The sequence below is a fragment of the Amblyomma americanum genome, chromosome 5 (assembly GCF_052857255.1).
Source record: "Amblyomma americanum isolate KBUSLIRL-KWMA chromosome 5, ASM5285725v1, whole genome shotgun sequence".
In the NCBI taxonomy this organism is placed as follows: Eukaryota; Metazoa; Arthropoda; class Arachnida; order Ixodida; family Ixodidae; genus Amblyomma; species Amblyomma americanum.
This window is the reverse complement of record NC_135501.1, coordinates 116,897,787-116,921,085: the sequence shown is the minus strand read 5'-3', so window position 1 is coordinate 116,921,085 and position 23,299 is coordinate 116,897,787. Positions and strand designations below refer to the sequence as shown.

Below are 23,299 nucleotides of genomic sequence, written 5' to 3'. Positions count from 1 at the left end.
TCAGTCTTCTAGCGGAATAGTTATCGCACCCATGAAACTATAAATCACCGCGATGTAAGGGGAACCCTTTTCTGACATTCCAATTCCTTTTGGTTTTTCGGAAAGCCATAGGGGCTCCTCTGTATGAGGAAGAAGCAAACCATACAGCCTAGATACTTTTGCCAAAAAACGTACGCCAGAAAACACATGGCAACGGCTAAATTGATGAGGCGTGTTTAAACAATATGTGTACAATAATACAAACATGAAGGCATCAAAATATCATTAGCAAGCCGTAAAGCCAGCCAAAATAAAGCGAAGAGTCAGTGCAGTAAAAGTAACTCATAAGCTCATTGTCGATCCATAAAAGCCAACCAAAATGAACAGAAATGACTTCGAAAGTAATGGGGGCTTAAGTGGAATTGAAATAACATGAAGAATCATTAATTAGAAACACATCAATGAAAAGAGCTTCAGTGAAAAAGAGCATTCTACATTAAATAACCTGAGCGTGTGTAAATTTCTCCTGTTTTCTACAGCTTAAAATTGAAAGCCCTTATCACGGCATGATTGTGTTATCTGTGCACTGAAAACACGTGGCAATTTATAAAACGTGAATTCTTTGATGAATGTATTTGCTGTGGTGGAAGTGAGGGCCTCTAATTATGAGTGGAAGGCTGTGTTGCTTAGCTCAGATCGGGTCGGGCAAGGCAGGGCAAGGTCGTCAGGGCACAAAAGCTCCTAACTTTGTGGAGGTCGTCCAGGAAGGCGACCATGGCCACATTTATTGGAGGGCGGCCAGAGAGGAGACAGCAGCGGAGCGGCGGCGGCAGCGTCCGGCCGAGGCCAAGGTTCCTAGCGTTCTAGCCAGTGCGTGCTGGGGCACTTTGTCCTCTTCGGCATTTCGCCACTGCAGGCCGCGCGGGTCGCTACAAGGCTACACCCCTAGATGATTGGTCGGTATGTGTCAAGAGTCGTGCAGGCTGTCCGGAGTCCGAAGGCGAGGCTCAGGTGGGTGACCTTGCATGTGGCGCTGCGGCCGAAGTTTCGGGGGGCGTTCAGGTACGCGGAGTGGAAGGTGAAGATGCGTCAGCCTGCAAAGTGGACCCAGTGACGGCGGGTCTGGTGCTGCATTCAACAGCTGGCGCATGATGGACGGCGCAGCAGGGGGAGTTAGGCGTGCTGCGAGTCGCGGGATTCTAGTAACGTTTGCTGGGCGAGCAACCCAGCACCCAGGCTGGCGGCTACGGTAGGTGCAGCGAGGTGCGAGGCGGGGAAACGGCTGAAGGGGGGGGGGGGGGGGCAGCATGTAGCTTCTGGGACACGCTCACAGCCAGCGCGGACTGACTGCCTTGGACCCGATGGGCGGACGCACGAGCGGCGGCCTTGGTACTTGCGCAGAGCAGGCCATGAAAGGGGACGCCGGCGAGGTAGCGGCAATTGGAGGCGCCCTCAGTCCCGGGGCACATGCGCGAGCCTGGTCAGCCAAGGCAACTTAGTAGACGGCGGCTGATAAAACTGCAGTGTGGGTTTAACCAGAATCTGCTGTGGTCGAGAGGCTGGTGGCGGTGGTCTCCCGTTGAACGCACGTTTGGCGGCGGCCGGGCCACCGTTGTCAGGCGTTTTTGAAGGCGCCAATACCTCTCGGGAGCAAGAAGAACCCCCATCAGAGGTGTGGGTTGGCTGTAGGACAGGCGCTGGCAGCAGTTCAGGACCCTTGTCAGGCAAAGTAGGGCGGGTGAATATCGCCACGCTCGTTACTGCTGCCGTCGTTTTAGGCTTCTCATCCTTCTTCGTGTTACCTTTACTACAATTTGAACTTTTGGAGGGGCTGGGGGTGTGTCGAGCAGGCTTGGGTTTTGCCGAGAGCTCGTTAGGATCAGCCAGCCGCGGCTTCGATATCGCTGCAGAGGCCTGATGAGCTGTTGGCTGCTGTGACGAGGCAGACGGGGATGCCGAAAAACACGACACGCATGCTGCTACAGTGCGTTCCTTGTCGTCAGGAGGCGATGGCAACAAAATTAGGGAAGGGCGATGTGGGAGGCTCGGGCCAGACGTGGTCGTGAGCAGAAACGATGAAGCGCAAAGAGGCAGGACCACAGAAGATCAGAGAGAACTTGTGGGAGCAGGACGTGCGGCCAAGCACGTGCTGAGCCTGCCTGGTGTTTCGGGGAGAGGGACGGCCGGGCTGGATATGCTGGGTAGGAGTGGCGCGGAGGGGCAGCCGAGGCGGGCAAGGTTCTGACGAAGGCTGCGTAAGCGACAGCGAGGTTGGTGGTAGGCCAGATGCTGGCGCCAGCGAAAGTGTGTCTGCAAGGTCGTAGAGCGGCAGCGGGACGTAGCAGGCGCCGAAACCCGACTAGACGGCCGCGCGCAGCAAATCGTATGGCCGGCTGCCCAAGACAGGGCAGGAAAGTCGTCGCAACCGGTCGGGCGGGAGGATATCGCAGAGGACTGTATGTTTGAACTGCTGGATGATGATGCCGTTCAGGTACAGCGCAGCCTCGAACTGAGCAAACCACCCACCGATGCCTTGAGGCAGGCATGGCAGAAGCGACGGGTCGAAGGCTGGGTCTTGCCAGCCCGACATCCAGGAACACAGCTGAAGGAGAAGATGCGGCTCGACGGGTCACAGCAATGTGGAGGTCGCTCAGGAAGGCGACCGAGACCACATTTATTGGAGGGCTGCGGGAGATTAGACAGCAGCCGAGCGGTGCCAGCATCGTCCAGCGGAGGCCCAGTAATTATGGTTTTTGTTTTTACCCTCACAAAATGTCACATGGCCGCACAGGGAGATTGGCCAAGAACTGGGGTGTACAGAGTTTTAAAGATAAATCTTTTCATGAACGAAAATGAAATGAATGATGAGGAAAAAAGAGATGAACAAAAAGAAACATCGAAATAAAACGGGGAATGCATAACGCGCGCAGGAGATCGACACTGAAATTTGTAACCGAGTAGATAAAAGATATTGGTAATTGTAAAAATAATAATAATATTGAAAACAAATTACCAAGGTAGCCGATTTTGAGAAATTTTGGATGGCATAAATACAGACTTTGGATGTATCCAAGTGTAGCGGCACCAAACGACAATATGACTGGGCTGCTCAAACTAAGGCCAAGGTTTTGTAATGACTTCTCCAAGAGCCCTCTTCTCATCATGTTAAAGTGGCGACAAAATAACAAAAAATGGTCGATTGATTCGTGTTCACCACAGAATGCGCAGACGGAAGAAAGCGCCAAACCAGATCGGCGGAAGTAAAAATTTAAACGTGGGATCCGGATGGGAGCCATCATTCGCCCAGCTCCCGAGCGTTCTATCCAGCGCCTGCTGGGGCATTTTGTCCTCTTGAGCATTTCGCCACTGCCGGCCGCGCGGGTCGCTACAACCTCTCACCACTTTTCTTAACTAAACTTTATGCATCCATTTTGGTGGCAGTAGATATTCCATCAACAAAAGTGGCGTGAGTTGTTTTGCGATTTCTGCAGTCAGGAATTTTAAGTGACTCAGGTATGGCTTTGTTCATGCGCCCTGGCCTCTCAGCACGAATAAGGGCACAGCACGAACTGCCACAATAGCGATCTAATCTATGAATCACTCGCTTTCTTTCAGGTCTGTCTCCGTTAAGTGGGATGTGCACGTGGGGACGTAACGCTCTGATATCGAAGGACACGTACGAATCGTTTGCTGGCATAGACGTGGCGGCGCATGAGTTCGGACACATGTGAGTGGTTTGCGCACGGTTCATCGATGAGCACCTCGCCTTACTTGGCGTACACTGGTTCACAGAAAGCATACGCGATACGTGCGATCCAGCCATGCCTCAACAATTTCGAAACATTTTCGCACTCTCACACGCACTGAAAATAAATGCCCTGAATATCAGAAAAGGAGTTGTGCTTTATGAAACCATCTGCAGCGATTACCTAAGCATTGGGATCAGCCATAAGTGCTTGCTGGATAATGCAGATCTCAGCTGGCGCTTTTCAAAGCTTTCGTTTAGGGGGGGTTTAACGTACCAAAGCAACTCAGGCTATGAAGGACGCGCTTTTCGCAGGAATAGAGAAAAAGAACCAGAGACTCCTTTGCGCGGCCATCTGCGTGGCTTGACAAGTTCTCTGGCAGCCGCTGGCTATGCCAGTGGAACACCCACAGACAGACACGTGGATATGGCACACCCACTGAAATTTTTTTTCCTGGCGCTTTATGGTATTACCTAAAAAACAACCGCCACGTTCACATGGCTCTTGGCTGCATAAACTAATGTCGCGGCACAGATTGATCGCACCGCTCAGATTTCGAGGGAGGCGAAATGCCGAAATGACCCTCTGCTGTGCGAGGTTTGTGAAGAATAAATACTTCCACGTGGTGGAAATTAATCCGAAGGCCTCCCGTACGCCGTGTCTCATAACCAATTTGCACATTCGAGACATTTAGCTATGTATAACGCGTCATATAAGATTACGTTTTTTTCATTCTTTGCTGCCAGTCGCAAATAAAGAAGGAAGGCAAATTTTACAACTCCTCATTTTTGGCTACGCATTGCATAAAAAATACCTTAGGCATACAGTGATATTGGTGGTATGCTGTAGCAGCGAAACCCGTAACGACGAAGTATGTGCACAAAAATTAAGACGGTGGTGCGGTAACACAACAAGTATTTTGCTCGAAAATTCATCGCTTTCATATATCTCTGTGGAGTGTTTGTATTTCCTTAAAAAAAAGGCCGATGCGTCAATCAAGAAATTAGTGTAAAAAAGTATTATGAGTATGTACGGCAAACGATGGGGATTTTGGAGGGAAGAAAAGCAACAAGCTCCATCGAGACACCTTTTTATGCAGGTGCAGTTGGCTTCTCCGTCATCGTTGTTTCAGCTGAGCTCCAATAGCCCCTTTGGACAAAGTAGACACCGGATCATATAGTTAAACTGGCAGTAATTTGAAGTATCACACACAAGTTAAACCTCAATCAACAAAAGCAATACATTTGTATCAGCAGCGCGAACACAAAACAGGAAGAAGGAAAATATAGTATAGAGCGCGTAACTTCCAACTTTTGTATGAAGAAAACTGAACACGCACTTATATACACACACGAGGAAAAAGCCCACCAGGGGGCGTAACCGAGGAGCGCGAACTGAGACCCACGCGTTTTCCAGGACATCAAAAGATAACAAGAATCACTCTATACAATGAGTTCCAAGAAATGATGCACACATGACATGCGGAAAAAAGAAGACTGGAAAAACAAGGTTGTCGTGAGTGAATGACGAAAAAAAATATTAAAAAACTAAAAAAAACAGTTGAGGGCGCGAATCTGGCTAAAAAACAGAAGCAGGAAGAGAAAACGGTAAAACGATTGGGGATACGGTGGATGAGCGCCAACAATTACAGGCTAAAAGGAAGAACAAGTGAAGTGTGACTCTAACATCCAGATAAAAGCAGATAAAACAAGATAGAAAGGTGATTTTTTTTCCTGATAATGAGATAAATGGGGTGCTTACGCATCATGTCCTATTGCCTCAAGATTGGCCTTCCGCCTTTGGACAATCAAAAGCTGTATGGTCCCCTTCTTGCTTCTACAGGATACTGGATGTGCACCTGTAAGATATTGAAGTCATAGCTTAACCGGCAAACTAGGCACCTACAGGACTGGTTGCGCCATCTGTGCCAGCAGTACGAGCATCCGTGGGCGGCTTCAGAGAAGCTGAGAGAGCATCGTCGCTCTCTGCCTTACTCATCGAGGTTACGAACGAGTTTCGGCGAGGTCTGCCCAAGAAATCTAGGAAGAATGCAGCTGGTCCGCCGGTCACTTACATGAATGGTGCCTCCATTCCACCGGCCTTTGATGACATCCTGAAGATGGGCCCGAAGTTCAGCTTAGAGCCACGAGCACAGAAACACGAGCTTCTAGCAGCTCTGCACAGAATCGCCAGGAGCAGGCGTTGGATGCCTGAACACATGGGCAAGCAACAAGAGGAGTAAAGACCTGCGACTCTTGATTGCCCACTTCAAACAGAACCACCTCAGTCTTTGAGAAAAGAATAAGTAAGGTAGGTCCGTCAAGATTCTATCTACCTCGCGTGAGAAAAAGGCTTATTAAGCGATCCAGAAGAATTTTAAGCCGTCGGATTTAAAACCACGTAAGGCGAAGGCTATAGCCCTCCGATTTCTCAACCAGCTCAATTTGACTGGATTGAACAACGAGATCCGCACATGGGAACAAAATATCTTGCGTGTCTTTTTCACGGAAAATACTCACAAGCTGGGAATTACTTTTAGAGCCTTCGTGACTGAAGAGGGCTCTTGGCAGAAGATGGTTTCAAGGGTTATTGCCACACGCTTTAGGAGGACTTGTTCCGCCTGATCCTTTTGCAGTTCAGAGCTCGACATCTCTGGTGGAGAGAGACAGCGATTGTTTTCCAAGCGCCAATGCTGCTTTGTAGATCGACTTATAGGACTATTTATTTTACTCAATACTGCAGGATGAGCTTCTGCAAGCAGTGCACAATTTGATTGGTGCCAACGGGATTGTTGCATTCGAGAACAAATGCGGAATAGCACCCTATTCCTTCCTAGAACTGCTGAATGTGCACATAAGGTACACTACCATACAGCCGGGCGACAACTATGTTCTACAGATGCAAGGCATCCGCAAAGGTTCGAGAGTTCATCATCATCATCAAAACGTTTATTTCCACCGAAATGAAACTCCTTTGTGGACCCCCCGGCACGCAGGCCTAAGGGAGCCCTACTTAGGAGCCTCGCAAGCTAAGGTCTGGTAAAGACACATTGTCGCTTCACGGCCTCAGCCGCCAGGCGGATGGCTTGCGCCTGTGTTGTGTGACGTATTTTTGGCCAAGTTTGATTCTTCGCTGCGTAAAGCACTTCACGACAAGCTTAATGTGAAAACATTTTAAAAATACGTGGAAGACTTTTTACCATTTTAAACTTATCATCAGCTGGCCAGCTAACCCCTGTGGCGGAGCAGATTTTAAATGTTTTTAGTGCGTGTTCCAGGAACATCGTCCTCACCAAGGATTTACCCTCTGACAACGTCATTTGGTATAGAGATTTAGAAGTCAAGCTTTAGTGGATGGACATGTTTGCTGGAAGTACGCTCCACGGCCTGAGACGGCGCTTTTGCCTTATGCTTCCGCTGAGTCAACGCTGGAAAAACGTGACATTGCCAACCTGTGTTTCTGAAATGCGCTGAGAAAAAGCTGCCCGCATGCTATGGAGCAGAGCCTTGCGGAGCAGGTGATCCGACTAGAGGCCCCTGGTTTTCCTTCCTCGTTGCTGTTGGCGGACGCTGAAACTTTGGTTAAAAATGAAGAAGCCTCCTGCCAATACCGTGCACCCAACAGATAGGACAAGAAACATTGAGGTGATTCATTTTTACTATGGAATTTTGCAGGGATGAAAAATTTTCCCAAAAATTTGGCGTGAATTTGGTGTTTTCGGCCCCGAGAAAGCTTTCCAGTCTTTGCGTCCGCATCTCCGGCTCGCAGCGAGAACCCGCATGCAAAACAAAGCACCAATCGAAGTTAACGAAATGTGCTGTAGCGGTAGTACTCTATCCTATCCCTACTTCTTGTGGAAACTTCTACATAAGGCGGACGGGGCAGTGTTTGAACGAGCGACTCAGGGAACACGGAAGAACGCTGCGTTCTGGTACACGGAGCAGCCTGGCCATGCATATGAAAGATTGCCAATACTACTCAACTTTGCTTAACAGCACTACCATTATAGGCCGCAGAAAGTCTAGGCACGAGCGCGAATAGTTAGATGCGTATCTAGTCGAAAAGAACAAACGTGTCTGCATAAGCGACTCGTCTGTTATCACTGACGAAAGAGTGGAATTTTTTATCTGGGTTTTAATGTCGACTGGACTTCGATGAATGTGGCATGTATGTGCGCTTGAGCAAGAAGCGGCTTTAAATACGTTGTAGAACCAACAATAAATCAGTTCAAAGTAAGGCGACAGTCTGTGCGTGTGTCTTCTCTTGGTCCTGCGTCTTTTTTTAGAGTGCAGTCTTTTTGTGCAGTAGCGGCACCGCCACCCAGTGGCTGCGACGTCATGCCGTAGCTGCGTCTCCACGCTGTCACGTGGTCCGGAGCAGCTACCGCGGCGTGGCGCCGTGGCTGATCACGTGCTTTGTCAAGTGGTTTGTCACGAGACCAAGTTCCACACGGCCAGCTGTAGCTATCTCAGCACTCCAGGTTTAACCAAACCTAACGACCACCAAATTTTTCACGTTTTTTTTTCTCTTGAACATTTACTGATGAGTACTTCGAATTGGAAAAAAAAAACTTGCTTGCCCTACTGACATGTTCCATACTAGTCGCTTGTATGGAATCATGGGAATATGGAATCCATAAGATATAGAAAAATATATGGGCATGCTTACGTTTTCTAACGAATTGTATCAACTTTCCATAAAATTTCTATAGAAGTTCCATAAAATGTGCATGACATCATAAGCGTCCGTAAGCTTCCAAAATCCCTTTCCCCACAGTCCATGCCGACTCCATACACCCCATACTGACTGTTAAGATCCATATGAAAATGAATGGAATTAGGGAACTCTTTCTGTGAAAATTTTCAGTAGTGTGTAATGTATAAAATCGCTCTCAGAACAGAAACAAATGCAGAAAAGCAATTTTGAACAATACATTGCGCTCTTTCGCAGGTTGGGAGCCCCGCATGACGAATTTCCCCGGTACGAATCGCAGTGTGGATGGAGCCTTGGTTACATCATGAGTTACGTGGACGGCGGAGAGAGAAAGCACCGATTTTCCCCTTGCAGCAAGTACTTGATACAGCAGTCTCTCAGGTATTAGGATGCTGCCTGCGACGGCTTGGAAATTAATTTATTACATATATGGCCTCTGAATTCGGTGTGCCGCCGTGAAGTGAGGTGAAAATTAAAAGCCTCCTATATTCTTTCAGCGCCCGCATATTCGCACTCAACGCGCAGTCTGCGCTTAGCGGCGTGAGGGGGACCCGACGTAAGGAGGGTTAAAGCTTTCCACGCGAGTGCACTTTATTCATCGAACCCTGTCGGTTAGATATTCGATGCAGCTACTGTAAGTATTTTCTCTGCTTTTCCAGGGCGTGCTTTCGAGTTAAAGCTTCACTGAGGTACACTAAAGTGCGTGTTGCTTTCCTGTGTGCATGTGGAATGAAAAGCAGAAAACTGCGTGGAAAGAAAAGAAGAGCTGCCGGGATGGACTTTCTTTTCTCTTTCACTCCCTTCTTTATCCCTTTCTTTACGGCGCGGTTCAGCTGTCCGCCAATATGTGTGACTGATACTGCATCATTTCCTTTCGCCAAAACCCATTTTCATTTCTGTAGTGGAGGGCTCCAGAATAATTTCCACCACCTGGGGATCTTTAGCGTGCGCTGACATCGCACAGCACACGTGCGCTTTATTGTTTCGCCGCCATCGAAACGCAGTCGCCGCGGTAGGGTTCGAAGATGAAACATGGTTTATGGCAACCGCCATGTACCAGAAAGCACGAGTGAGGTGTTCACATAGCCAGAGAGGTAGTTACAAGTCTTTTTCTCCTCAAAATTAATGTATTCGACATTGTCAACACCAACACCAATGAGCCTAATGAACACCGGCAGCCTAGTGCTGCAGGTCCGCGTGCCCGCTACAGGGCTGTCAACGCCAACGCATGCAGCGCACGCCTGTCGCTACCGCCACACTAAGTAGCTAAAAGCCCGGTTGAGGTGTCCACTCACCCAGGTCGGCTGATATGCGCCTTTCCTCCCCTCTGCGCGCCTAGGGTAGACTACTTAGCGTCACCTAATTAACCTAATGGCCTTTCCGTTCTTCTGTTTCTCTCTCTCTCTCTCTCTACTTTGCTTTCCTGTCTAGCTCAGAAGCTTCACGTCCAGCTGCGGATTTTGTGGAGTGGGAGGTGAATAGTGCTTTTTGCGCAAGGATGGAAGTTGATGAAGACGACGAAGTGCAGTCCATAGCGAGAGAGTGTGTGGCAGTTAAACACAAGCAGGTGTGCGATCTTCTTCACGGATATGTTACTGAAACCGAGAGATTTTTGTTTTAACTTTTCGTCGCCTTATCTTTTCTCTCAAATTTTATTCATTTGTGATTATTGCTTAAATCTATTTATTTAAACCAGAACCGCTCTTTCCTCGATTTTCATTCCGATTTCGTCAAGATTTCTCAAATTCCGTTAATTGTTTTCACAGATTCTTCTATGTATATTTGTGAGCCGCTTGAGATAACCCTGGCGCATTTTCTCCAGTTTGGATCTGCACGAAACGCTGGCCAATCCACCACCGCGGGTGTGTGCCATCTCTTTTGAGACGACGACGAAGACTACGAAAACAAAAACAACAACGGCAACAACGGCAACGGCAACAACAACAAGAACAACAACAAGAAAGAAGGCGTGATCGGTTGTGGCAGCAGCATAGTTCTCTCTTGAAGTGGCTAGCGAAGCTTACCATTTCGCCCGTCCGCAGGTTCGGAACCCTGTCGCATCAAAGTTTTTTTTTTCTGCAGGTCTATCTTAGAGGCCGCAAGTCCGCCTGTGGATTTTCGGGGTAGGAGGCTGATCGTGCTTTCAAACTAAAAGAGAGAGAAACTCAGTTAGGCTCACACATACTGCACGCGTTACGGTGGGTCACTGGGATATGGAATAAAGTTAGCTCGTGCCTATATTAGACTTGTGACAGAGTGGTCTAGTGGAACATACCTAGGTCCGATTATTCTCAAATGCAGATTTCTTTGCAAACAGCATTCTTTCATTCCTTGATTCGGTAGCCGTTGGTTCATAAATAATCCCGTTCTTTAACCTCCTAAGGCTGAGGGATTTTGAGAAAAGCTCTCGAAAAGGAAATATAATTCCAATAGAAGGAAGCAAATATCAGTAAAAAATGAAGCAAGGAAGACAGCAATTATTAGAAGAATTACGAGTAGGAGGTGCGCAAACTAAATATATCACAGAAGGAAAAGAAAAGGAATGCATGACATCTAGCATTTGTGAAGGCCGCACCGTATGGGAGGCACATGACACGGAAGCGCTCAGGGCGGTACGTAGAGCGGCCCGACAGTTAGTGCGAAATTTCTACTCTACCACGGACTACTTTCATGATGAACACTTCTATCTGGGTATACAATGAGTAGTAAAGAAGGAACGACTCTAAACCAGGCTTCCCTCTTTCATTTACCAGACTGCTGACTCCTCGCAAAGAATGAATTTATTAGGGCAATGCTACCGTTCTGGCACCAAAAGCGTCACCACGAGGGCGAAGGCGTGTCCAATATATCTGCTATTAGCCGTGTGCGGCGCTAGCTTCCGGCTTCTCTACCCCCGAAAACATCCCATTCACCCTCATTACTCGGCGCTGCCCTCGGTGGCGCATGCCTTCTCTTCGAATTCATTCCTATAGCCTTAAGAAGCATCGGTTATCTGGTATTTGTGTTGCATGTACTCTCTGATGCCCATCTATTCTTTACTTTGAATACAGTAGTGACTCGCGTTTCTTCGTTTACCGACTCGGCTTTCTGACAGATTCACATCGAAACGCTGGGCTTGAACTCGGCGGGCAGAGGAGACACTGCCAAAGAAACTGGTTTATTTTGTGCCGCGAACACGTTCTATCATCCTGAAGTCCTTAATGCTTTTCGCGTTTCAATTTTCGTGTTTTTTCTGTCTCAGTCATTATTGCGAGATATGCCTGTGCAGAATTGTACTATGTATTAAGGGGCGCCAGCAACAATAACGAGCATGGACCCTATGTTTATGGTCCTAACGTTTATTTTGGCTGCCGCGGTTGCTCAGTAGTTACGGCGCTCGGCTGCTGACCCGGAAAACGTCGGTTGGATTCCGGCTGCGGGGGTGGAATTTCGATGGAGGCGAAATTCTAGAGGCCCGTGTACTGTGCGATATCAGCGCACGTTAAAGAACCCCAGGTGGTATAAATTTTTGGAGCTCTTCACTGCGGCGTTCCTCATAGCCTGAGTCGCTTTGAGACGTTGAACCCTCATAAACCAAAATAACCGTTTCTTATCTTCATATGTGATATGACTAAGTATAAGAAGCGAAAGAGAGCGAAAAAATTATACAGTACGAACACTAACCAGTTAAAATGAGAGAAAAGCTCGTCACACAGGAGTGAATACAATATAAAATATACAATGGCTTTAGACTGGAAGTAGGAGTAGATTGCTGTTAGTGACAGCACTACATAGTAATGCATTCTATTGTGCTAGTCATTACAATAGGTGTATTTTCGGTATTTTTAGGCGTGAGCACAAATGGTTTTTCTGTGTAGGTCTGATCTGTTCTAGTCGAGATGGGATGTGGTGGCAAAATGCATGAACGATAAATTACGTTTTGCTGTGGTATAGGCTGTGCAAAAAGGATTGTAGGGAATGGCGATTGGTGGCCATGCTGAGACTCTTTAATTCTGAAAATGCTTTGAAATCGCGAGTAAGATGACAGGATGGAACTGCGCTGCTTTGTTCAAAGTCACTCTACAATGGTTGGTCGAGGCTTCATGAAGGGGAGGCCAAATGACAGACGTGTATTCTTACAATGGCCGGTTGAGCAAGTTATATGCTAAATGTCTGGTGTCACGGTTCTCGAGTCGAAGGCGACAAGAACTCGAGTTGCGTTATTGCTTGGGTATTTATGTGCGCTTTGTGTCGGATAAATATTATTGCTAGTTTTTTAAGTTTTGAAATGAAATATGTTCAAAAATTTTTGATTGGGTATGCATTGCCTGTTTTTGTGATGCAGCGGTAAATTGAAGATGTTTTGCTTTTCTGTTTTGATTGCCATCCGCCATACAAAACACCATGTGTTTGTTTGGGGCAGCCTACAGCTCAATAATATCGGTACGATGCGTTATTTTTTTCTACATTAGGTAGTCATATAAGTATAATCGAAATTTGACATTTTTGTTACTTGATATGTTATTAACAAAGATAAAATTGAAGTGGACCCAAAACCGTACACCGGGGGGAGGGGGGGGGGGGTGAGAGGGTAGGGGGTATCACCCTTCATTGGAAAACCTTCTGAAACGAGTGCATGCCTCGATACGTGATTCTGCAGTTTGACAGACTGAAACGGCTCGGTAAAAACTATCAATCTATTGCGTTTTTGTTTTCCTTACCGCGTTTAAAATTACAATTTTTTAAGAAAGAAATGCTATGATGAACGCGATAAAATGCTTTTAACACGATTTTGATCGTTCGGCTGCTGATTCTGAGGTCACAGACTGGATTCAGGCGATTGCGGCCACACTTTTATTGAAGCGAATTGCAAAAACGCTCAAGCGTGAGGTCACAGCACGTTTAAGAGCCGTAAGTGGCAAAACTTTATACGGAGCCTTGTAAGAGGGATGTGCCAAAGCCAACGTGTAGCTAAGAGACTCTAAACATCTCGTTACATCACCACCGTACAATATATGGGACCTCGGAACTGCTGAGCAGGTAACACAACGTCTGTCTCTTAGAAGGAAAGAAAATATTCCAGATTAAATTGTCTGCTTAAGCACGCATTTTGCGCAGAGAATGCAAACTAGATGCTGTGCAGTGATTTATTCATATCAAAGCATATAAATCTCGTGAATGCGCTAACAGACCTAAATGTGTGTAATTTAATCATAACAGCAGACAGGACATGCACCTTTTCTGCTTTCGGTCATGTCGGAAGCAGTGAGGCTTTCTAACTTTTTTAAACTTATGAGTGATCTAACTTAGATAAAAGCTTGCTTGGCCCTGCTACATGCACACATCAATCAGCTCTCAATGATTATATAAAAAAACGTGGCAGCTTTGAACTCTTCTACCAGTTGAACACTTGTGGCTGGTCAGATTTGGGTTTACTGAAGTTAAAAACAGCCCTATTTGATGATGTCTGAACTGTGTAAGGAATAGACGAATGCTTCCAGACTGAAGGTATTACAAGCTATAGGACGTCATGGTCAATGATTGCTCACATGACATACTGTTGCGCAGTTTTTGCATATTTTGGAAGTAGAAAAATGTCGAATAGTTTAAAGAACCATGGTGATGAAAGTTATTGTAGAGCAGAGAGAAAAAACTTTATTGTGGAGAGGAATTCGGGCTTCCAATTATTCCATAATTCCTGAGCCCTCTACTACGGCGTCTCTTTTTTCTTTCGTTCCCTCCTTAGCCCTTCCCTCACGGTACAGTTGAGCTGTCAGTCGAATTTTTACTGTCTCTTTCAGTTACTGACAACCAATTATCACTTTTATTTCCGTCGCCTTCGTTGACTACTGCTTTACACCACTCCCCTTTTCCCCATTCCTCCCTCTGGAGAGGAGAGGACAGCAGAGCACGGAAGGACGGCGTCCACTACTACGCAAAACACTGCCAACAAAGCTAACCTGGCTAGAAAATTTACTAACGCGATAACGTTAACGTAGCCGTTTTGTAGAAAATCTGACGTCGTCGGCGTTGTGAGCAAAAAATGCGCAGAGGAGCCACCTAGGAGCCAGGTGCGAAGGTTAGGTCACGTAACATTGTGGTGTCAACTCAACCTCCCCGCCGGATTGTGAGAAAACTGACGACAATAGCAGGCGACACTTAAATAGCTGGTTTGTCGCTACAAAAGAGCAACCTGTGTCTCATTAGCAGCGCCGGTGGCGGCACCTGCCATCGCAGGGAAGTAGCGCATCTTTAACAGCTGCAACACTGCGCCAGGAGTGGTATCATGACTCTCACGGGTTTATGCATGGAAATTTGAGAATGACCAATTCCGCATGTATGCGCATTAAAAACCTATTGCGCTATCGCTTCATGCCCTTAAGGCGGTCGGAGCTTAAGTGTCCCCTTCAATTTTTTGGCTATCGATTTTATAAATGTGAGAAAAATGTGGTTATCAAAGATAGGTAAGCTCGCCATAGGCACCACATTTTGATTCTCGTCTTGTTCGACATTTCCTGTATTTCTAAATATCTGGCTTGCTATCTTTCAATATTTTACCCTTTCAGATTTTTCTCGTCGTCGAGGCATCTTTAATCAAAATGTACGTATTTGGACTTTGGTGTTTCCAGGCTGAAACTACCGACCTGTTTAGCACTAACGTTTATCTCTGACTACCTGACGTTCCTGCCTGGGGTGTACCCTGGGGCGGTGGTGAATGGTCAGAAGTTCTGTGAAGCCAGACATCCGACAATTCAAAACATATATTTTCCAGTGAGTATAAACTTCTTACCTGATGCCGAGGTACGCAGAGTAAACAAAATAAATAATTTTATCGCGGCTTTACGTGATTTTCTTGCGCAGAAATGCACTCCCGTATCACAGATTGATTACGGGACGAGTGCTAGCAAAACAGTTTGAGAAACGGCTTGTTTATTCCTATATCAGGCGAATGGTAAGGGGCGAAATGTGGCTCATGGTTTTTCTCGTCGCTTGTCTTCCTTGCGCTGCTAGACAAATAATTCCTGAGACCAAATGTGTAGCCTTATTTTTTGAAAGTGTGGTTGCAGGCTACGAAATGATTTCGGCCTCGGGAGTAGCCATACCGCGGCACCCGTCCCGCTTGCATAAAATCTTCAATAACAGGGCCTAACCCAAAACGCATCCAGAGTATTCGCTCTCTTGCAGGACACAGGAGTGAGAAGAAAAACAATAACGCACTTATCATTACTTGGGTGCACCCCACCTCCAGCATGCCTGGTTGTGACAGCTGATAATGGTGCCATTTAGAGCGGAATCTCTACTCCTCCCGTACAAAGCTGAAGGTCATGTGACCATTAAATTTGACCTTCACACCAGGAGGAATGATGGCTTGTGTCTGACATCGTGCCACGTGACTCGCCGCGCCTCACCACAGCTGCGCACGCTGAGACGGTGGCGCTTACTCGCCTCACTATCGAATTACGTGATTCGCTGCTCCTTGCCACAGCTGCGTATGCGAGGCCGACGGTACTCTCGCAACTGCCGTAAATCGCGGCCATGCCATTCGCTATATGAAAACGTGTGGCGCGTGCTCACCTTCGCGTGCTTACCTTAACAGAGCTTTCGATCGTCTTCCTAGGTTCAGCCGGGTTAAACCAGAGGTAATTTTTTGTTGTTCCAGGAACAGTCAGCCCATATACTGCGGCAGTGTCGTGTGACGTGCAATGTACCGCAAGGCCTGTACGGAGGCTATTCTTATTACATGCATCACGCCGTGGAAGGAACACCGTGCGTCAAGGGCTGGCCTTCATACGTGCGTATACAATGACCATTCCGCGCTAGTTGCCACAAACTGAAATCCAATATGAAGCATATAAGCTTCATATAAACATCTTAAAGCTACCGACCACTGACCAAAACGTTTCACTAGTTTAAGGTGGAAACGAGAAGATCGTGCCTCATGTTTTGAGAATAGATCCCCGCAGTATCGAATAAACCAGTATTTATTATTTTAATTTGGCATTGGATTTTATTTGGGATAAATGGATGGATGGATGGATGGATGGATGGATGGATGGATGGATGGATGGATGGATGGATGGATGGATGGATTGATGGATGGATGGATGGATGGATGGATGGATGGATGGATGGATGGATGGATGGATGGATGGATGGATGGATGGATGGATGGATGGATAGGTGGGTGGGTGGGTGGGTGGATGGACGGATCGATGCATCTCATTTTGAAGCGGTGTGGATGAGTCGCCAGCATGTTCGATTGTTGTTTGTTTATCTGTATTAAACTGTGCAATAAACCGGGTTTAACATTAGTCATTTGCTTTAAATACGTTTTAAGCCCTACGCATCTAACTCAATGTCACTGTATGTGAATGAAGTTGAGTGCTTGCAATTCAGTGTTCTGTCCCTTTAAAAGACTCGTTTCCTATGTGTATGATACCGAACGTGTGTTATTCGTAATCACATCCCGCAGCTTGTACTATTTCCTGCTCTGTCGCCTAATTGTTTTATTTGACACCTGTTACTAACTTTCGAACTTGATTTCACAAAAGAGCTTTAAGTAAAAAATCTGTAGCTGACCTTGAAAAATAGCGTATTGAAGCATTGGCAGCGAGATAGGTTTACCAATTTTTTTGCAGGATTTGGAAGAACGCTCACAAGATATAAAAAGGACTACGTGACACAAACGCCTGTTGCACCCAGGCGGACTTTCAATGAACTAAATCCGTTTACCATAGAAAAGGAGTACGGGACGGCCCTGGCTGAGACATGCGGCAGCAACTTGACGCGTCGCGAAAACTGAGCGCGCGTATCATGTCGCTGTTGGACAGGAAAAAACGAGCTACGTTGATATTTTTATGCAGGGTGTTTCAAATAGGAGTACACAATTTTTAAAAATAGATTTCGGGTTAGAAGAGCGCTCTTTGCGGCGTAGTATTGTGAGCGGTACATCACCATACAGCTAGGATATGCAAGCTAGCACGCTGGCTAACAAATATTGAATAGTTTGTAGGCTTAACGCCTTAAGAGCGAAGAAACAAGACCACTGCTGCGAACCGGCACCAGAACAGAACTGCAAGCCATGGCTGCACGAGCCATGGCCAGGTGCCGTCTTTATTTTCTTCGCCGGGTGGCGCCGTAATGGTGGTCTTACATATGTCGGCGGGTTCCATGGGAATTTGGTGATACGTCTTAACCAGGTCAACGTTGCGAAAAATGGTGCAGCCGGCGAGCCGCGACGTAAAGTCCTGGATATGGGGCAGCGGATAGCGGTCGTGGACAATCATGGCATTCAACACCCGATAGTCGCCAGAGGAACGCCAATCACCGGGATCACGCTTGGGCACTAGAAGCAGCGGAGACGCCTATGGGCTGGACGACGGGCGTATAATGCCGAGCTGCAGCATGTGGTCGAACTCTCGTTTGGCCATAGCTAGACGGTCTCCAAACAAGCGGCGTAGTAGAGCAGATGCGAGTGGACCCCGGGTAACGATGTGGTGTGTCACCGTATCTTTAGGCGTCTGAATGAGGTTTCATGGCTTGGTGAGCTCCGGGGAATCCGCCAACACTTTTTCGAACTTAGAGGAAGGTATCCGCGTGAGGATGTCTATGGGAGCAAGGTCGGACAAGATTCCCGAGATGGAGAGATGAGCCAGAGGAAGTCCGAGCCGATGATCGGGTGAGCCACGTCTCCGATGACGAAGACCAATCGAAAAGTGCGGCGAAGCGCGAAGTCGAGGGCGAGAGATCGTACTCCGTACGTGGATATAGACGAGGCGTTGGCAGCACGGAGTGACAGCTCTGAAGTCTTGGAACGATGAGCCTTAGTTGGTGGAACCACGCTGATTTCCGCGCCCTTGTCTATAAGGGACCGGTTGCCGGAGAACTTGTCAGCTATCATAAACAAGCGGCTCGGATGACTGGCGGGTCCACACACCGCCGTTAGTGATCCCGGCGGGCATTTTCCCGGCCACGAACAGGGCGGTGTACACTTCGCGGCCCGGTGTCTAAAACGACGGTGGTACCAACGGAGAGATGGAGGGCTGGGACTCCGAGCTTGACGTGTGCGCGAAAGAGCTCGATGATCGAGACGAGGCTGCCGGGTCTCCTGGAGTGGGCGTGGAAGTGCGGCGACTGAGGCGGCAAGCCCATCGAGACGGGACTCAAGGCGCGAAATCGCCGTGTCTGTAGGCGGGAAAACAGCAGTGATGGACGGGGAAGTCGCCGCATGAACGTTATCGGCCAGCTCAGCCAGGCGGTCGAGGGTGACGTCACCGGCCGCCGCAAGGACGAAGCGTATGGGCTGGGGAAGGCGTTGGAGGAGAAGCTCTCGAAGCAACGCTGAGGTGTTAGGGATATCCCGCTCCGCGAGAAGCTGTCGCATCCGCCGCAGATGCTGGGAAGGGCGCCGGTCGCCAAGGTCTTCCTCAGTAAGGAGCTGCTGGAGGCGGGTGTGTTCCGAAGGCATAAATCTCTCCAGCACCTCGGGTTTCAGGTGCTGATATGGAGCAGCGGTCATGTGGGAGGAGAGAACGGCGGAGAGCTCATCGACAACGTCAGGAGGAAGGCTGCAGGCGACATGGTAGTAACGCGTCGTCTCGGAGCTGATGTGGGAAAGGAAAAATTGCGCCTCGATCTCGTGGAACCAAACTTGGAGGTTTTGGGTCTTGAAAATTTGGAGGCGAACTTGCAGTAGCAAGACGTCCTGCGGACGTCAGTCGTGCTCCATGGATGCTGTTGGATCGGTCATTGCTCGTCCTAGGTCATGAATGTAGGCTTAACGCATCAGGAGCGAAGGAACAAGACCACTGCTGGGAACCGGCACCAGAACAGAACTGCGAGCCGTGGCTGCACGAGCCAAGGCCTGTTGACGTGTTTATTTTCTTCGCCGGGTTGCGCGCGCTTTCCGGGTTCCCGGCGCCACCCAAGAGAGGGCGCTACAAGTTAAATTTTTAATAATATTGTTAGGCTCCTTAATTACTGAGAGGCGTGCAGCCGACAGTAATCAATAGCCATAACAGTTTTTGGACTTTGTGAAACGCGGATACAATCGGCGCTAAAGCGGAGAAAATTTTGGCTACTTCGGCAAGTTACATGCACTGGAGGTGTCCGCTTTGCCTGCGAACTTCTCGAAAGCGCATATATTTTAGTGCGATGCAGCCAAAATTTGTTGGGCTACAGCGTCGAAGGCAACAGCATTTTATGAATTCTAAAAACTGATATGGATATTATTTACCGTTGGGTGCACGCCTCTCAATAATTAAGAAGGCTAATATTAATGGTTCCAAAGTTAACTATTCAGTATTAGTTAACCACGCTGGTAGTTAGCATGTCTTAGCTGTATGATGAGATACTACTGTATAGCGCTGACAATGCATTGACGAAAAAAGGCGAAATTTTAACTGAAAAAGCCTATTTTAAAAAATTGTCTAGTCTAAGTTGAGACACCCTGTATACATTGCTTATTACAACGTCCAAATGGGCCGCGATATGGAGCGATCATGCTTCTAATCCACACAGTCGCGATTTCCGGGCGTACAATCGGGAAGAGACGATTTTGATAGTTTCTAGTCAGCGAGTAGAGTCATCGGCAAGACAAGCACGAAACGCACCTCCTTTACAAAGGCTAATATCTAGTAGAATAGAGGACGGAAAACACCAAGATCCTAATTATGTTTGCGAAAAAAGGGTCCCATATATGTTATTTTACTTTTAATGCTTTAGCAAATTGGTTGTCCTGCAGAAACACTGGTTTTCTTCATGACGTAATTCTCTGATTTTTCGACAGGGTCTTGAGGGCATAAGCACCGCCAAATGTCAAAATCTGAGAACTAGAATGTTGGAGCAGCTTCCATTGAGTTATCCTATGGGACTACACTAATCGATACACTTTTCTCCTTAATCCATATTGTGGGGTAGTCCCAGTTCCAAAATTGTAGGGGTCGCTTGTAATAATTTGGAATAGACCAGCTACAAAAAAACCTGTGACAGTTTCTTCATTAAGAATGTAGTTATAAAGATGCCAGGCTTTTAAATACAGAAAATAATTTACAGTAAGCTGCGGGCATTTAGAATACCGTTTTTTCAGAAAGCAGAGGTTAAAAGGAGGGAAACGCCTGTCCATTACATGAGCTATAGCTGCCCTAAAAGTAGAAAGTTAGAGAATACCTGTATTGCCCAGTGCAGTAATCTCCACGAGCAGTACAAACAGGTCTCATCATAATGAGGGTGTAGTAAATATAACACCTCTAACCATTCCCTTTGTTATGCACACTGCTCCTTTTGCGAAATTTGGATATGTTTAAATCAAGACTGTTTGAAAGCCCACGCCGGAATATTTTTGGAGACTGCTTATTACAGAAGTGCGTAACCAGTTATGCTTATAGATTTCTGAGTTTTATTCGGCCCCGTGGTTGTTTCTTTACCGCGCAAAAATTTTGGAATTTGGGCTTATTGAAAGAAAAGTTTTTTTTTTGTGAATCTTAACACGCATCGCACAGTGAAATGCATGCATGGTAATGTTGCTTTTAATTTGCAGTTCTGAACAAAAAAGAAACAATCAAGATTTGTGCAAGCATAAGGTTTGGAATGTTTAATGATTAAATATGCGGGTAACACAAAAAAAGATTAGAAGCGAAACAGAAATAAGACTCTTCAGTGAGCCAGATATTGATTAGCAAAGTATTACAATACACAAAACAAGTTCTTAGCTATCATTCCTGCGATTTTCTGCTGTGTGCAAATTACACTGCACTTTTCATGTTCCTTAAAATTAGGCAATAAGAGTGCTGTTTCACTAGATAAATCAGTCACGTGAGGGCATGAATTGGAGATAGATGTGGAATGTGCTGCACATTACACTCGTCCTGTGTTCAGTTCTTGTTTTTTTATAGCGGAACTTGCAGTTCAGACTTTTTTCAATTTTTTTCCCTTGGTAGTACTAAAAAATAAAACAACCCCTGAAAAAGCCCAAAAAGGAGACGTGGCTTTCCATAGTAGCATTATAATAAAACATCTGCTGGTAGCCGCCACTGTGGATAAGTGGCTGTGGCGCTCGGCCACTAACCCGAAAAACGCGGGTTAGGTCCCGGCCGCGGCTGTCGAACTTCGAAGGAGGCAAAATTCTAGAGGCCCGTGTGCTGTGCTATATCAGTGCACGTTAAACAACCCAGGTGGTCAAAATTTCTGGAGTCGTTCACTACGGCGTCTACCATAGGCTGAGTCGCTTTGGAACGTTAAACTCCCATAAACCTAAACCAAAAATCTGATGGCGCATTTGGTAAAATACCTTGGCAGTATGTTAGAAAGATCGTCAAGAAGCAAATAAAAATTATAGAGGACACTTGAGCTCAGCCTTAAGGATATGACATGAGAGGGTAGTGCGTTAGGCTTTCCATTTTGAGCCTACCACGTTATGAACACTAACGCCAATGAGCCCAAAGAACGCCGGTGGCCTATTGATCCAGTGCGGCGCTTCTGCCACAAAATTGTCAATTACAATGCGCGCAGCGCACAGCTCTTTCTCTCTATCTCTTTCTCACTGCCCCACCATCTCTCACCACCCCAATAGCCATCTGTCTTAGAATATTTTTTAGAAAAAAGGACTTACCTTGTTTTCATTGACGAAATTTTCAGCTCTATTTATATAGCTTTTCTATTTTCACTGTTTACCCGATAAACAGAGTATTAGGCACGCATTCATGTCCTTAGTTGTTGTCGAATATCCATCGCAAATGTGTGATGGAAACCTCTTTGATGCAACGTTTTGAAAAACAACGGCAGTTTTCATTTTCTCGAAATACCTGCATTTTTTTGCTTTTCAGATTTGCGAGCGAGGAATGTGTGTGCACAGGTATTGGATGGGCCGCTAAAGAAATGGTACCAAGCTTCGTCTATATCAGAGCCATTAAACCGACATACTGCAGGAAAGCACGGATTTCTTAAGGGCTTGTCCTGCGAAGCTCTATTAGCCATTTTCGTCCACGATCTGCGTACGAATCTAGATAATAAAGTTCAAACCCAAGCACTATTTCGACAAAGTGTCTCGCAAACGTTTATTACTAAAACGTTCCCAGTTAAATTTTCATTATGGGGTAGTAGAATGGATAGAAGAAATTTTAGCACACCGCTCCCAGTGCGTCTACGTTAATAGCTAAGCCTTCGAACTTCTCCTAGTAATATCACGCTTCCCCAAAAAGGCCATGACTTGGTCTCCTGTTTCGGATATGCGGGACGTTTCAGCTAACATTTTTCAATGTTTTCAAAATTGATGATGAAGATTATGAATTTTTATGGCGTGCGGGCATCTATGGCCAAAGAGCGCCAAGCGCAACGTGATTTCTCATTGTAGGGTCAAGGACCTATTTCTCAAGCATTTCATCCTAAATAAGCCGAGTACATGACCAGGGGAAAGCTTTTACTATTGTATCACCGGTGGGTACCCGGTGGTTCTGGGGATCGAACCCCGCAGCTCTCGCATGCGAGGCGGATGCTCAAACAACTTGGCCGCCGCTGCGGTCACTGTTTTTAAAATTAGGTTTTCCAAGTTTAAGAGTGCTTTTTTCGGCAGTGGATTGTCAACGGTGCAGTAGATCAGAATACAGGCCGTGGCCTCGTGGTGGAGATCTCCCTTCGGCTTCGAGAGGTAGTGGCTGCCGGCTGTTCCCCACTGCCGCTGCCGGCCGGTTCCCCAAAAGTTTTCACAAAATGGGTACAAGTTGTGTCCCGGCCTGGTGCTCTGCTTGCTAGGGTTGCATGGCTTGGCAAAGGAGCCTGCGCCTTCAAATCCCGTCACTGTGGGCTTGGAAGAAACGACGAGTAGGCACCCTGCCTGCCTGCCTGCCTCTCTACCCCTCTACACACTCACCCACCTACTCTATTTT

At 47.0% G+C, this 23,299-nt stretch overlaps 1 protein-coding gene across 1 annotated transcript in view; it reads left to right on the top strand.

Moving 5' to 3' along the window:
* The window catches only part of LOC144134948 (A disintegrin and metalloproteinase with thrombospondin motifs like), a 36,135-nt gene extending 13,731 nt beyond the window's left edge, over positions 1-22,404 (top strand). The window contains exons 5-9 of the mRNA XM_077667739.1: positions 3,595-3,706; positions 8,676-8,819; positions 15,047-15,188; positions 16,078-16,209; positions 22,241-22,404. Coding sequence (XP_077523865.1) covers positions 3,615-3,706; positions 8,676-8,819; positions 15,047-15,188; positions 16,078-16,209; positions 22,241-22,288 — 558 coding nt within the window. The 5' untranslated portion in view covers positions 3,595-3,614 and the 3' untranslated portion in view covers positions 22,289-22,404. The remainder of the gene's footprint in view (positions 1-3,594; positions 3,707-8,675; positions 8,820-15,046; positions 15,189-16,077; positions 16,210-22,240) is intronic.
* Positions 22,405-23,299: the final 895 nt, after the last annotated feature.